This window comes from Agrilus planipennis, unplaced genomic scaffold (assembly GCF_000699045.2).
Source record: "Agrilus planipennis isolate EAB-ADULT unplaced genomic scaffold, Apla_2.0 scaffold50, whole genome shotgun sequence".
Classification (NCBI taxonomy): Eukaryota; Metazoa; Arthropoda; class Insecta; order Coleoptera; family Buprestidae; genus Agrilus; species Agrilus planipennis.
The window spans coordinates 998,320-1,015,385 of NW_020438881.1; the positions used below are offsets into that span (position 1 = coordinate 998,320).

General features: G+C 34.2%; 1 protein-coding gene across 2 annotated transcripts in view; it reads right to left on the minus strand.

Annotated features, from left to right (window-relative positions):
* The window catches only part of LOC108734876 (homeotic protein antennapedia-like), a 74,800-nt gene that overhangs the window by 10,365 nt on the left and 47,369 nt on the right, over positions 1-17,066 (minus strand). Inside the window, exons 1-2 of one of the 2 annotated variants that reach the window (XM_018466591.1) lie at positions 14,110-14,213; positions 13,078-14,046 (exon numbers count right to left, since the gene is read on the minus strand). In XM_018466591.1, the coding sequence (XP_018322093.1) occupies positions 13,078-13,819 (742 nt within the window). In that variant the 5' untranslated portion in view covers positions 13,820-14,046; positions 14,110-14,213. Of the gene's footprint in view, positions 1-13,077; positions 14,047-14,109; positions 14,214-17,066 lie in introns of those variants that run through there. The other variant, XM_018466590.1, reaches the window with a different exon arrangement.

The window sequence follows — 17,066 nt, forward strand, 5'->3', positions numbered from 1 at the left end:
TTTATCATTAACAACTTTCGCTAAACTTTGACAAGCATATAGAAAGCATTTGTCTTTATATTCGGTTTATTTCAAATTATCAGTCCTTAGTGTCAAATGTTTCATTAAAAACTTTCTTAAATCACAAATTTCAGTTTAAATTGACTGTTGTATGTACTCCTACTATTTAATGTAATGAAATATTTTTTATTTATTACAAGGATTATTACGCAAATAATTTAATTATTATCGTTTACATTAGATACATTAGAAACTGTTTTCTCTTTATAATTACTTGTAAGTATAAGTGGACGCACTTACAATTTTTTAATTAAAAAATTCAGCTTCTAATTAATCTACAACTAATCCTCTCACGTATTCAAATTATGCAACCTTCATAAGATTGCATGTTAGTATCTTAAACCATTTTCCTAATGAACTTTCAATTTTACAAGTTTTTTTAAACTCGAACGTTTTGATACATTTTATGTTTCTGTGTTATTAACTTCTAAGATAACTTACCTAAGTACATGGTGGGACAGAAAAACCTCAAGAATTTCAAAACTAAATAATACCCACACTTTTAAATAATTTATTAAGTACACACTAGCTTCCTTCAAGATTTCCTATTATTGACTCAATTTTCACGATAAATCACTGCCTTCTAATTCTTAATTTGTTGTTTTAATTCTTGAATACTAACAGGACGTGGTGTATACACTTTACTTTTACGGTAACTCCATAACTAGTAATTGCAATGGAGAACGTGCAGGGCAACTAATAGCGTCAAATCGAGAATTTTGGATAATTAGTCATAATTTCAAAGCTGATGCAGACAATGCTGTACATCAGACCACTATTACGTGGCAATGCTCCAAATTTTCTTAGTGTCACCAACGTAGAATTGACCATAACCTTGTGTGGTTCCAGCAGTAGAGTGCAACATCAGAAACAACTAGAGCAACAACTGACATAGTGTTGCACCAATTGTTTTCTTAGCATGTGGCTTCTCGATTTGGAATAGTAACCCTATTCGTTCTCCACATACTGATTATAAATACACCTCGTCCTGTCAATATTCAATAATTACAATAATACATTAGAAATGTAATAGCAGCGATTCGAAGAGTTAGTGACTTCTTTTTATTGAAGGCGACTCGACCCTGGGCTATCCTCTGCTTTATATCCCTACTACTCCTTCCATACTGACTTATCTGACCTCCTAGATAATCAGTCACTTCTTCTAATTTTGCGGCTCCCGTCTTTCCCTACTTTTTCTTCCTTTGTATACCAATATTTTTATTTTATATTTATTTATTTTCATACAATACCGTTTTGTCAATACCTCTTCCATTTTATTTAAAGCTATCTCTAACTCCTCCTTGCTAGATTCTGATACTGCTGTATCTTCTGCAAATCTAATCATACCATTGTTTTGTCTCTGTATATCTATCCCTACAGTGATACAATAATATACAGTGCGTAATAAATTATTAAACAATGTGGATGTATTTCTCTGTGATTCCTATACCTATACCGCTAATAAGTTTCCCAAGTAACAAGTAAGGATTTTAGTATATCGCCTAACAAATAACATTCGACCCGAATGGAATTATTTTTCCGTTAGGCAGTTAATTAACGACGTTATTACCGAATTCAGCGTCGCGAGAGATTCAAAAGAGAAACGAAAATCACAGCATGTTGATAAAGAGAGCGCTGTTTTGAACGAGACGTGTAATTATTTCAACTTGACTGTTCTCGAGTTTGATTTATTCGAACATAGACATGAGCTCTGATTAGTTCGATGCTTCTTTAATTAACGTGGCTTTTTACTCCTTCTGAATTGTATTAGGGAAAGAAGAAAGGATTTAAAAGCGGAGGGCGATTGGTCTCCGTCCGCTGTGGATAGGAATATTTATCAAAAGTCCGCTATCTTGCCATCTCTGAACGGAATTTTTAAAGTATTTAAATTGAAACACGGTCTCGTATTGGAAAATAATTAAAAGACCCAAACTTGTAAAATAACATTAAATTTCTTAAAATATCTTTATATATTTTTGAGAAGAACTTAAGCCACCAACGACCAACTCATTCATTTATCGTACGGACTAACAAAAGTAGTACAAGAATGTTGTATCAGTTTGAACCGATCCTGTCCAAATTCGGGTTGGAATTGTTTCCTAATGTTTCGCAAGCATGAGTGGCAAGCTTCTTCAAAGGCCCTTCTACCTCAGATGCTGGATGTAACTTATATTATGTAAACATGATAGAGATGGAAGGACCTCTGAAGATGCTTGCCACTCGTGCTAGCGAAACGTTAGGAAACAATTTCAGCCCACGAAAGCCTTTAAACCGAAATCAAGACAGGTATCAGTTCAGTTACTGGACGTGAAACCTTTACCAATTTCTACCATTTTCTGAGTTAATTGTTAACTTCTACTATAATACAATAGTTTCAGGTTGGACAATATAATTAAACGTTTGCTTAACCATTTTTGCAACGTTTCGTGCCCAATTAATGGAGTGTATTAAGCACTTTTATACAATATATGCATACATATATAAATAGTGCAATCTCACCTCTTTCAAGCATAATATTATATATAAAAAAAATTATGAGTGCTGTCAGCAAAGGGCAAAGTAGTATTACGTGGTTAGTATCAGCAATTTCTTATGCTGAAGTGTACTATGTGTTGCATACCTATTTACAAACAATGCCTTTATATTTAATTCTTCAAACAATTTTTAACAGAAACAAAGTGATTAAACTAATTGTTCACGAAAGTGAATTTCGACCACTTGAAGCAAAGGTGTTAACAGTTTCGATAGGGAGGGATAGGGGGGAAGAATTTGTTAAACTTACAATTCTTTCATATTTTATCAGGATTTTAATTTGTAAGGAAGTTATTTATGATCGCCACTTACAAGCCCGCTTCGTATTTTTATTTTTGTAGATATCTAAAGAAATTGCAATGAAGTGACACAACACGCAAAATAAACATTTTATTGGCACAGATCTAGGCAGAAATGGCATAATAATAGTTTGTTGTAAATGATAATTCAATAGTTGATTTAAGTTCTCTTTTCTTCGCAATAATAATCATTAATATTCGTGGAATTTCCTTGTAATTTTACAGCTAACTCCGATTCTCTGAGAACTGGAGGCTGACCGAATAAATCAGCCATCATACCACGAGAGCAACCATGCACCAAAGAACACCATCTCATCGACCAACGACAGCAACATATTCCACTAATTAGAAAAACTGTCAAACAGGATGATAAACGATCATGCCGAAGAACTCAAATCAAAGGCCGTGATCGTTTTCAAATTACAAACGTGTTCTCATCTCAACTCTAGCAACGGTAACATGGCTGCATGTTATGTCAGACCCATGTCAACGTAGACGAAGTCAGCCGTCAAACTGGCAGAGATGTTAGAATGGTAATGTGGAATATTGGTTTACATGATGTAAATCACAGTCTAATTGAAAATACGTTAGCAAAGGGACAACCGAACCGCGGCAACAAACGAATCAAAGATTAGGGCAAAAAAGACGTTGTAAAGGCCGGAAAGTTTTTGGGGAACACAAAAACGAACGGTTTTCATACTTAAATTGACTTTATGCTAATCAAAAAGAAATGTAAGTAGAATTTTTGTAAACGGTCATTAAATTCCACCAAAAATTTACAGTTGTCTGTATACCTATACAATAATAGAAAATCTTCAAGAAGAATATTATTTCAAAATCAATAAAATCCGATTTATTTTTTCAAGAGTAAACGAAATTTATTATAATAGAAATTAAAATAGTTGAAAATACAAGGGCAATGAAGACAACAGTATTAAAAAATAATAGAAGACTAACTAGAGAACTATGTGAAGCTATTGAAAAAGAATATTTGACACTAATTCTCGATAATGTACATAATTTTATAAAACAAACTAATATAATTTCAAGGGAAATAAAACTTTAGAAAAAAAAATGATTCCACTTTATGAGAACCTGTAAATTCAAAAAATCACAATTTGCGCTAATTAAACTAATACCAAATATTCAATTTGTTCAATTTGCCACTCAACAATTCGAAAATTTGGGCAAAATCAGAGTCAACCGGCGTGAATTGTTATAGATATCCCTAATTGAATAAGCTACTTCACTAAAAATATAGTTCAAGGTTGAAAAAATTAATTAAAAGCAAATAATTTACATTATAACTCTTATTTTATTTCGTATTTTTCATTACTTTTTCATTTTCATTGTACCTACAAGAAAGAATATTTTGTAGATTCTGCAAAGAAGTCAGCAAATAAATCATAATGAAGGTAATAAATTTATTGACAGTGTATCATCTCGTAAGTGACTAGGCATTCAATCAATCTTGTGATGTAAATAGTTAAAGGGGCTATTTAAGACAGTCACTCAATATATGCCAGTGTTTAATACTATTTTTGGGAGTATTGGTCCTGATTTTGTCTTTACTCATTACTAAATCCCGACTAGAATTTATAAGGAGCATGCCCCATCTAGCGTGCAGACCTCATGTGGCTTATGAGGGGTATGCCGATATAGGAATTTCTCCGTAGAATCTTCATGAAAATCCCACCAAAAAAAGTGGTGATAGTAAAATGAGGATTGCCTTATGGGTTTTTTATGTGGGTTTTAAGGAGCAAACCTAACACATGTATAAACTTACAATTAAATCTACCTAATGGGGGTTCGATGAGGCAAATCCGTTTGAAAATACTCTCAGTAAAACGAATAAACTTATAAAAAATACAACGTGTAATTATACAACACGCTACTGAAGTGAAACTTCTTCAAACACACAAACATATCGGGAATTGCTTTAATGGTATTATTTGTACACTATGAATTTAAATTTTGCTCAAGCGATCGCCACTACGAGATATCCGTTGCATGATTTCGTTACATAGCAACTCGCATGAAACAAATTTACCCTACCGTGCGTAAAGAAGTTTCACTTCAAAAATTATAACAATCCCCTTGCCCAATTATGTCGTCGTTGAATGAAATCTTTTACATTTGCATCGAATCAAGAAGTGTACTTCCTGATGTTATTATAAGGCAACTGAAACCAGACGCATCAAGTCGAACAACAGTAAAACGATTGCAATTTAATGCATTATTGACTACTAATGAGCTCAGTATCACAATCTTACTTAAGAGCAAATAAATTTTACAAATATGTGATTTATGTATATATTCCTTCAAATGGAGATATTAATTGTATTGAAATTTGTAAAAAACTACTACGAAAAAGAAAATCCCTTTATACGTATCCATGCGATGGTAAATATTTAGAAATGTACCTATAGTTTCTGCAAACAATGAAAATATTACTACCTGTAAAATCATAGATGTTGATTAAAAAAATGGTTTTTCTTGATATTACTGACGAAAGTAAAGAAATACTTAATATATGTTGCTACATATGTAAAAGTGAACAGTTTCTCATTGGTAAAATATATTTCTTATTCAATTTTGTATTTTATTCATTAATAATAAAAGTTCATTTTTAAATTTTTTTTAATGGAGTAGCAATAATTTCTCCCTGCGGGACCACATTCAACTGATGATGAGTAAATGCAGCAAGGCGTTATATGCCCCTTCCTTGCACTCCCTTCAAAATTCTAGTTGGGGTGAAATATTAATTGTCCAAAAGAAAAAAGCATTAGAGAGTATAACGAACTGGAATTCACGTTGTCTGGATTTATAAAGCTGAAAATAACAGACGTAACTCAAGATAATCGTACATTTTTACATTTACATTCGTTTTGTGGTATCTGGATGTGAGAAACTGTTATTAAGTTAAGCGAACATGTCCTTATAGTGAGTATACTTCGCAATTACGATTCGTCGCGCCCGTTTAAGAGAGAATCTGTACGAAAGTGCCAATTGTACCTTACAAGGAGGCAAACGGGAACACGGTGGCCCAACCTAATAATAATTACCTTTTGAAAGGGTTAAATAATTTACCGCACTATCAAATCTCGGCCCGTCACAATTTATCACCCGGAATGCTTATTTAATGGCTCCGGGGCAGCGGAGGGAGCCGACCTTCGACGATCGTCGACGCATCCTTGCTTCATAAATTGCGCTCAACAAGTTGCTTATATACTCCACCGCTGTCGGCGCCACCGTCAGTACTGCCAACGTAACCACAACGACGATGGTTTTATTGTTATTACCGTACTTACGGGTCGAACCACATGTAAACGGTGTCAGCAGAAATTTACCGGACTAAAACCCCCCCAAGTTATTGCTATCCATCGATGAATTGATAAAATTCACAGTTTTATCGTTTAGTATTGGATTTCAGAAATCTAATTTACTTTCATAAGGAAAACGAATGTCGTAATAGATATCATAAATTTATCAAATTATCAAAGTAATATTATCACAATGTATTCGTCGATCATTTCAACCTCATCATTATCAAGTAAATAATCATTTTTATTCCCTACATAAATTATCAATTAGCGGGTTGTTCGCGTTTCAATCAGTTAGGTCTGCTTTAAAGAAGTGAACCGCAAAGCTCGCGAAATGTCGGAACAGTATAAAACCAATACCACTAAAACCCGAAAGATCAATAATAATCGATACAAAAAGGTTACAGATTTGATAGACTATTTCGGTATCTCTTGGTAGGTACCTACCTACATAGGTATAGGGTTAATTGTTCGTCAGGTTTATAACTCATTATAGGTAGATACTGTAACTAGCGTATAGGTTAGGGGTCGGCAAGTAACTTTCGGTGTCGCCTGATTACTTTTTTAAATTTTTATCTAGCTCTAGGAAAACTATATTCTTTACCAATTTTTTGTTTTAATTTTAACTCACAAAATGCTTAAATATGCCTGCTCCAATTAAAAGAGGCTTTAGGGGTTGTCAGAGTGATATTTCTATTTGTAAAATTTTTTATTTAAATAAAATTCTTGTACTTTTGGATGTACAGAACTTTTAAGTGGATTGACATAACATGCTATGCCTCGTTTCTTGAAATAATTTATTTGAATAGTTTATGTTTTCAAAAACATTTTGGCGGTCTAGTCCGGACCTAGACCGCGGTCCGTGAGTCGCGGACCGTTGGCTCTAGGTAGTAAGGTAGCAAGTAAATCTTTCGTTCTCAAAGTGGGTCAATGATTCCTAAAGTTCTAAGAAGTATTAGTAACTGAAATTATATTTAGCTAAATGATATAAGGAACGGACAATTTGAAACGAAACTATTAAAAAAAGGAGTAAGTACATTAAAAGAAACAAAAATAAAACAAAAAACATAAACAAGCTCAACCTGACCGAGTCCACTAAAAAGATATTAATCGATTACGATTTTGTAAGAAAATCCATTCATAGTGGGGAAATCCAACTCACAGGAGTAAAATAATGATTTCCTGTCCCAACACAAATGATCGGTCAATTTTATATAATCCTTTTAAAATCAGGACCCCGGGAATAAATTAGCCGCGGCCCGTTAGACCCCTTTGCTTAGTACTGGGAACGTTATATGTCACAACGTATTTTATAGCATTTGATTTAGTTTTTTAATTACTTATCGAAATATTAAAAATGATTCCACTGCAACAAAATGATTGAATTTATTTAAAAATTGTGATATGATTACTGGCAGATATTAATTGTGCACCAAACATTGGCTTGTCAAATATCGAATTATTTTTTCCAGTTTTTACCCATTACTGACAGGATCGTGATACCTCCTAATAAAATTAACAAAATTCATCAATCATAGATTCAAACTCAATTGTTTTAGAATTTAACTACATGTAAGAGACTTTGTCAGTGTTCTAATTGATACGACCATACATCATTGTTTATATTTCAAATAAGTTTCTAATATTTTCATTAAATTTTACTACTATAAAATTTTCCAATTTTCCAGCATTTTAGTAATGAGCTGTAGCTGCAATCATCATTACCACAAACATGATTATTATATGCAAACATTGCTTTACCACACCGCCCTTTATCAGACACATCTGCAAGTGTTTAAACACGTTTATGTAAGATTAAAAATATGCATCCATAATATAGTAAGTTACCAGTACAAAACGATGGTTTCACTGCCCATATTAATGACCCAAATGTTAAATATGCAACATAAGTACTCACATTACGCATGAAATAATCGAATAAGTTCTTAAAATAAACTTAAAAGTGCACCCATTATCAATCACAAAACCATGTACGCAAGTCTGATGTCGATAGTTTACACCGTGGAACTGAATTTGCAACAACTAAACACTTATTTTTCGCAGGTAGTTGATTTGCTTTGACTCTATAATAAATTACAGTAAGATTGCACAAAGTTAAAGCATTTGACAGGAACGATATTGTAGTAACTGACCAACTTTCTTGCACAACCGAAGCAGCTGGACATTTTCGGAAAAAGCATCTGTAAAATGTAAGGTGCCTTTTACAATGACGCCCGGTGAGTGACACATTTACGACACCAATTCGTGTTTATTACATTATCATAAACTTAAGCGGGGGCATTGGTAAATTTAGCCGATCATTTTTGCGACACATTAGGTCAAAATGTAAATTCGGCCAGAAAAATTGCTAGTATATGTTTATTGGAAAAAAAAATTCCACGGAGAAAATTAAATTTAAGACAATGCATAGGTAAATTACAATTTTAAATAACTGAATTTGCCGTAGAAATAGTAGAATTTATTATATAATCCCTAAAGGGAACTTGTAATAATCTCAATTTTGACATGTTTTTTTAAAGATTATTTCGAGTTTCCTAATTATTACAATTAAATTTGTAATATCAAGTAAAATACCTAGTAAATTTATTTTTGCTGGGATTTTATTTCGGATCCAAATTGTTACTTTTATTATTTTCGCTTACGAAGCAAAGGGATAGTGGGATAAATTGTAAATATCGCTTTAATATTTAAGTAAATTTTCATTTTCTCCGTGTATCTTCTATATATTGCTGTAAGTATGTAGTTATTGAAATAAAAGGAATATTAAACCACAATAAAATAAAGTTTTATCAAAGAAAGTAAATCAACTAATTATGAGGCCATCTACCCCTACCGCAAGGGATTGTTACCTAGTTAATCTATTATATGTATAATCATATGAAAGAGTATGTAACAACATATTCTAGACATCTACGTTTCGCACTTAAAACGTTTTTATTTTCACACAAACTGAACGAATTTACAATTTCTTTTTGAGAGTGACGAAACCTCTCCGATCGAATTTACCAATACAATTAGCAAAAAGTATACGTTAATAAAACACTATTGAACAGTTACTTTATATAGGCGTGGAAGTATTAGCAATTAAAAAACAATTGCAGCTTTTGGAAAATATTTGTTTAACAGATTCTGTTTTGTTTTTGAAAAAAGATAAATATAAGAATTAGGTGCCTATCGCATTAAAAATTTGATCTTCAATTGTAAAAACCTCGATTTATTATTAGTCAATCGTTCTGAAATTCTACGACTAATTAAAAATTATTATAATTAAAACGTCTTCGGCCTCCTTGTTCTAAAATTTGTATTTCGGAAAGTAACTGTAGGGTTCATTATGAAATTCGCATCTTGGGGGTGCAAGTTATCCAGAAGTTAAATACTTCTTTCAAGAGACGATAAAATAATTTTCGTTAGTCCTATAAATAATAATATTTACAAACAATTATGTAATAGGACGATAATCGTCAGACATAATAAATCACAATTATTATTAGACATGTCTAAAAATGGTACTCAAAATTCAGCGGGTAGAAAAATGACAAAAAAATATGCAAATGAAGGATTAACACTTCGAGTCACATAAGGTGGCGTCAATTTCAAAAAGCGTCAGACGCTGAATATGTAAGTTGGCGGTTCTTTTTCAGCAAATTAAAAAACAATTGTCGAACATTTAAAATACGTAAGCGTGTTAAATATATACTGAATACAAATTAGCCGCTTTTTTAAATTATACTCTATTCTCGTGTGTCGTGTCCACAGAAATTATGCAACAGATTGGTTATACAACGGTAACGACCTCATAATAAAGACTTTTACTTCTCCTCTTAAAATGATTTAAATATTGTTAATTCTTAATCATCATCATCATCGTTATCATAATAGGACCGTCAATTTGATGTGCTAGACACGCACCTCCACTCTTTGCCGCCTTGAACTAATCTCTCTACCCCTCTTTTCCCTTAATATTTCTGCGATAGTTCGTTTAGTTTCTGTAGCGATGTGACCTTCAATTTGACCGGTGCAAAGTAGAAAAAAACAGCACTAGGCCAGAAAAGAAAGGGGATAACTCTCGGCCAAAATTTTTAACCGGTGAGGAGCGTATAATCCGTACAGTACTGCACGGAAAAATTGACAATTTTATCTACTACAATTGCATTGCTCAAATGTGCTATTATTGGTACCGTTTACTACTGAAAATATCAACGAGATGTTTATTTATATTTGAAGACATATTAACGGCTTTAACGCTTGTTTCCGACTCGCAGTACTATTCATGATTGATTAAAACTTTTGGCAGGTACTGTATGAAAAAGTATGTTTAATGAACAAGAGTCGAGAGTATAATGAGTTTTTTCTTCCTACCTACGATTTTTCCAGCGCGTATCCAAGACATTGGAAGGGGCACATCGCTAGAGAAAGTAGATGAAGTATACTACAATAATATCTCTAACGAATCCTTTATGACTCAAAAGATATCATACCAATAGAATTCTCTTAATTCGGAAGAGCTAGTAGTGATGGTTCTATTTTTCTCGTAAGAAGATAGTTACTACAAGACTTTTTAAAAGAAACCAAGTTTCATATTATTCCAATAACTGTATTTGCAATCTCCTTCTCTGAATAAAAACCGACTTTTTTCAAAAATTACCATGCTATCCATCTTGAAAGTCTATATTTATTACGTGAACATTTAGGTAGTTGCTGCTGGGGCTCCCATTCACCGTGAAATTTGCATAAATGCATTCTTCGGTACGAAAAGAAATCGTTTTGAAAAGAAGTATGCTCCGAATATACCTGTTTAAGAATCAGCAAACTTCCTTGTTCATTTTGTGCCTGTGACATCTCGCAGGAATATTTATGTCCTCTTTGTAAACGCAGTCCAATTTTGCATAAGACTTGGACAACTCAATCTCATCTGCGGGAGGTCGGTAAGAAATACTGCACTTCTGGATTTCCGTTTCGTAGACACTCTATAAGGCCCCCAAGCTAAGTCTTTTGAAAGGTCCTTGTCTTTTCAAATGATTTACTTCAGATGTAATCGCTCTACTTGTCTCCATTGATTTTGAACGCTATTCGTTACGTTAAAACTTGTTGACAACTAAAAGCTTTTGTCATACATTGAAAAGTTTACGCTGAGGACATTTTCGAATAACCATTTGACAATTTCAACATTTTTTTCGTATCATGAAAGAGTAAATAATATGGAATTTAGTTTCTAAATTGTTTTCTAAATAGTTTTTTTGATGGATGAAGTAATAATAATCAAAAGGAACTAGATACCCTAGACAAAAATTTTCAGTCTCTCTCCAGTCTCTCAGAGTCTTTCAGCGTCTCTCACGGTCTCTCAGTTATTGCCTAGGTGTTTTTATGGATCTCTCACAGTCTATATGAGAGACTCGAACGATAAAATTGTTAAATCAGAGATTCGAGTCTCTCACAGAGAGACTGAATGAATAAAACTGCAAAATTGAGAGACTGGAGTCTCTCGTAGAAAGACTGGGATCTCTGAAATATGTTAAACTTAGAAAATTTTAACCATGTCTATCGAGACACCACTTATTGAAAGATTCGAGTCTCTCGTTCAGAGATTCGAGGCTCTCGTTCAGAGATTCGAGTCTCTCGTTCAGATTCGAGTCTCTCGTTGAGAGATTCGAGTCTCTCGTTCAAAGATTCGAGTCTCTCGTTCAGAGTCTGGATACGAAATAAGAATCTCTCTATGAGCGACTCGAGTCTCTCGTTCAGAGACGCTAAACAGTTTTTTGACAGTGTCTCGACGGTCTCTCTCAGCGACACCAGAGAAACTCGATGAGAGACGGAGACTCGAGTCTCGTTTTCAGAGACTCTGAAAATTTTTATCTCGGGCAAGTTTTATTTTTATTCATATAGAGAAAATAATATAAAAGTTATTACGTGTCTTGTATATATTAATATAAACTTATAAGTTCAGGTGATTCTGGGTGCGTGTTTACGGAATACGCAGAGGTCTTTGCACCTTTAAGCTTCTGAATCAAAATATGCCAAGATAGGTAAACATATAAAACAGACACAGCGTTGAACATCAAATTGTTTATTTTATTGTGCTGCCAGAAAACATTTACATTGTAGACGTCATCGATTTGCCCGTAGAGTACTATCAACAATCGCTGGCCTACTGTTTGATTTGATTACAAAAATTAACCGAAGTGTAAAGGCCACAAACATTATTGAACCATTTGGTGCTTAAAATTATAGAAAGAATGGTAACTGTCAAAATTTTTATATTTATTATGATCACCTTTTAGAATAGACAAGTGCGAACAGTAATTCAATTTTTTTAATCTTAAACTCGCTAATTTTTCTTCTATCCACTTATTTTTTATGATTTTGTAGCAGCAACAACGGCAACAACCTCTAATATTTGATTTAGTTTTATTTTATTGTTAGATTCGTAAATCCATATAATAATATATATATTAAGACTCTAGACATTAATATAACTTACTTGATTCTACAAGTATTTAATGAAGTGCAAGTAAAACACCATGAAATTTCCATGACCATATTGATGTTGATATTCGCGAAATATTGACACTCAACTCGTTTTTCAATCAAAAATCCAACCCATATTTAATTCCATATCCACCATATGGACTTAATGAATACAATGTAACATGTTTATACGCAAATTAGTTACAAATGTATAAGGAGTAAGTATTTCAACTGAATTTTACTGAAAGCTTTATAAAATTTCCTTTAGACTAGCCGTCAGTATCAAATTGTATAGTTTAAGCGAACTTGTAAGTGGATTCTTGTTTTTCATATAGCAACTACCGATGAAAGCCTTAATAATATTGTAATATACTCACCAAACTGACTCCTCATCCATGGGTAAAGTGGACTTGGCAACGTCGAGGGATTGTTCGTCGTCTGTTGGGGTTGCTGTTGCTGTTGTTGCATGGGAGTTTGATGGGGCGTCCCTTGCTGATGCATATTTGCTGGTGTTTGTCCTGGATACATCATATGCTGTTGTTGCGGGTGGTGTGCTTGGGCCTGGTGATGTTGCGGGTGTTGCTCTTGCATGTGATGACCCATATGATGATTGGGCATTCCCTGAGTACTATCGAGAGGTGGGCTACCTGTTGGTCCTAGCACACCCCCCTGAGTCACAGCAGCCGCTTGGAGCTTACAACTGGCATAAACGACAGGCGTTTGGTGTCCATTGGGTGCTCCCGTCGTGCCCATGTGCATGTTACTGGGACTGTCCGGCCGGTATCCCTGACCACTGTCCATCTGAGGTTGTTGGCCGCCGTAATAAGCGGCAGTTCTCATGTCCATACGATCGTACGGGGGAAACCTGGGGTATGGCATACCTTGGGGAGGTTGGCCACCCGTTGGTGGTCCCCCATAATGATGGGGAGGGATACCCTGCCGCAGTCCCACAACTGACGGGTCGCCACCGCAAGAGTTCGGGTCAGTTTGCACGGCACCTCCACCTTGAGGCACCTGAACGGCCGCCCCATAGTGTTGGTGTTGATGAGGATGCTCGGCCGAAACAACGCCACCGTTTCGCATATCTGGCATGTACGAATTAGCAAAGTAAGAGCTCATACTGCGCTGAGATCACAGAAAATTGAACAGTGTAACTATTGTAGACCTTAAAACACTAAACCAACCACATACACAAATCACTTTAGAGCTTCATCGTGAAATCACCACACTTTCACAGTAGTCTATTAAACATCGCAACACTTACACCTAAGGGACGAATTTTAAACTGAAGAACAAATTCCTTCCAAATCTACGATGACGGGATAAACATTTGGTCACCGGTCACACTGAAACAAAAGAGAGAAACGTTAAATTAGTTCATTATTAGGCGATAGAAGATGTGTAAGTACTTTATAAACATGGTAGAATTGTCAGATAGATTTGGAGCGTTATAATGAGTGACCTTTGCAGTTATTAAAAGTGTCAGAGTTGGAAGGATACTAAGACGATGAGGCCATATTTGCAAAAATGAGTAAATAGACGGGCGCCTCAGTGGCGATTGGCCAACTTTTAACTAAAGGGCGACATAATATGAATGACACATGTAAAATGAGACAGTTCATCATTCGGATACCACGCTTCATGTGTACAGTTTGTACACACGTGTCCGCGGGATGTTACACTTGCATCTTGTTAGCCGGGAATTCAGAAACATGAAAGCCCATTTGCTAATGAGGAAGCCACTCCTTCCGATCAGTTCAAATGGACACGGGACTATTTCTTATTTAACATTTTTATAAATTGGAACAACGAATTTTGACTGGGGCGATTATGAAAATGAATTGCAGACATACCAAGAAGACCTGTGTCTTTGAAACTAGACTCGCCGAATAATAAATTTTGGAATGCCTAATTAATTTCAGTCGCATATACCCACGTATAGTTTTGAACAAAGCAACAAAAAATAATGTTTGAGAAACAACGAAAAAATATATTCAAGCAACTTGGGAATATGACACCGATTAATAACCGAAGATTTTAAAATAATTAAATCGGAATAAAATAAAATTGGCAAAGTGAAAACGATTTGATTTTGGCAAATTCAAACTAATAACTCAAGACCACACAAGTGGCTTAAGCACTGTCGTAAATGATCACTAGTTGTCATTACTGACAGAAATTGGGCAAGTTCCAAGCTGGTGAAATACTCTTTTACCAGTTACTAATATAAGTTTCGCTGTTTGTTGAGATATCAATCATCGCTAGAATGCAGAAATCCTACGCATTTTTGCACGATTGCAACGATTTATTATTTGTTTCGTTGCACCGCGCAAAAGTTCGAATTCATTTATTAGGCTACTCAAGTAAATTATCTAGGTGTTTGGCAAACAGAAATGTATCTACTGCGCCTACTTATTTTTATTTATGTTAATGACCAACAAATACTTTAACCTTGATGAGAGGAAACCCTCGTTGGTAATTGTATTTTTAATTGTCTAACGTACATAATGCAATTTATGTAACAATCATTGTATCATTTACGAAAAACAAAACTACATGCATCTCCACTCTGTGCTATGTGCTCCAGAACATAGAAGTGACTTCTTTTATTGAAGGTGTCTCGGCCCTGCGCCATCCTCTATTTTATATCTCTACTGTTCCTTCCATCCTGAGTTATCTGACTTCTTAGATACTGTAAGTATTCGTTACTAATAGTTGTTAAAATTGCGTTAAAATTGATGTGTTTACAAATCATTACAATGAAATGAAGCGTCCATATAATGCGTGGAAAGCAATTGGACGAAATGAAATTTACAACAAAGGACTGCATATTTCGCCTTAAGATGTTTCAAGTTTTATTTCACTTCATTTTCGATTAACTGATTGCGACAAAAGTAGACGTGAACAAAACGGGGCGTACAGATGAAGAATCACGTCGCAATAAATCTCTTTCTCCGTTAAAAATGGAACAAGACGAATGCATCAAAACATGCTCGAGGTAAAAAAGTTAGCAAAACAAAAAGTTGGCGTCATTTTTACTGCATGAGTGTACGATCGTTACAAAATTTCTAATTCCATTTGCTATTGCTGTTTTAAGTATACATTCGTACATGTATATGTAGACATTAATAAATGCTTTTTCAAAATTGCAATTGAATATTTAAAACAATTTTTGACATTTGAATTTATACCAGACAGATTAACCTTCAATTCTAAAACTTTAAAAACAGAGGACAGTTTTTCTCTACAAGGTGGCTCCTATTACGACTAAAATTAATACTTTTTCTATGTTTTTATCAGTCTCACTGAACGTCTGACAATTTATTTATTAAAATAGAGCTATAAATCTATTAGTACTTAAACGTATGTAGATACCATTATATGTAAGTGTAGTGGCTTCCCCACAGCCAACTTGAATGTCTCATCAGGGGAAGCACCAATCCAAAAAACAACCTCTACAAAAGTTATTGGGTTTGGAGGACGATATCAAAAAGTGACCTACAATTTGACCGTGACCTTCATTTTCAAGATCAGTTGAAGAAATTCCATTTGTTAACCCTGGATTCGGAAAAAGAACTAAATTTTACATTCCTTAGATACTTGTGAATTACCTTCAAAGGTTAATTTCAACGACAAAACACTAAATAATATTGAATAATCACGAAATAATTAAAATTAATGGAAAATTTGAATAAGTATAAAACACCAGTTTGATTCAAGGTAATAGATTAGTGATTTTGACCCTTACACTATCAAGTTCTTCTGCAGACCTATATTGATTTATTATTTATATGAAAATATGGTTAAAAGCATTTGTACGAATTTTCCTATACCACGTCGTATTTATCGAAAGATGATACGGCCCTTTGATGATTACATGTAATAGAATATAACCTATATTTGGTTCTCAATTCCCCCTTAGTCTATGGTGTTTACTAGCACTTACACGCTTACAGGCTTACACACAACTTTTTAGTCATTAAAACCTCATTTATCCTTATTTTTACTCATCCATGAAAAGATTCAAGTAAACAACGCCCGAGTCGTGGAATTATCTTTAATTAATTTAATTAAAAGTAATTAGCGAGGGTATGCGTTGAATACCCCTCACCCTTCGATCTTCAACCCGAAGTCGCCTCGTCATAATTGGCTAAATGCTTAAATGAGATTTACATGTAAATGATAACAACGGGGTTAAAGTTTAAATTTAATCAAAGAAGTTTCGGCTCGACGGGACGCTTCGGATGGAATAGATTCCATCCCCTCGAGGGTGGTAAAATGAATCCGACTCTCCGGCTCAGCTGAAAGCTACAGGAACCCCACGTCACACTACTCTTAATCACGAAACGGAAAAATTATTTATGAC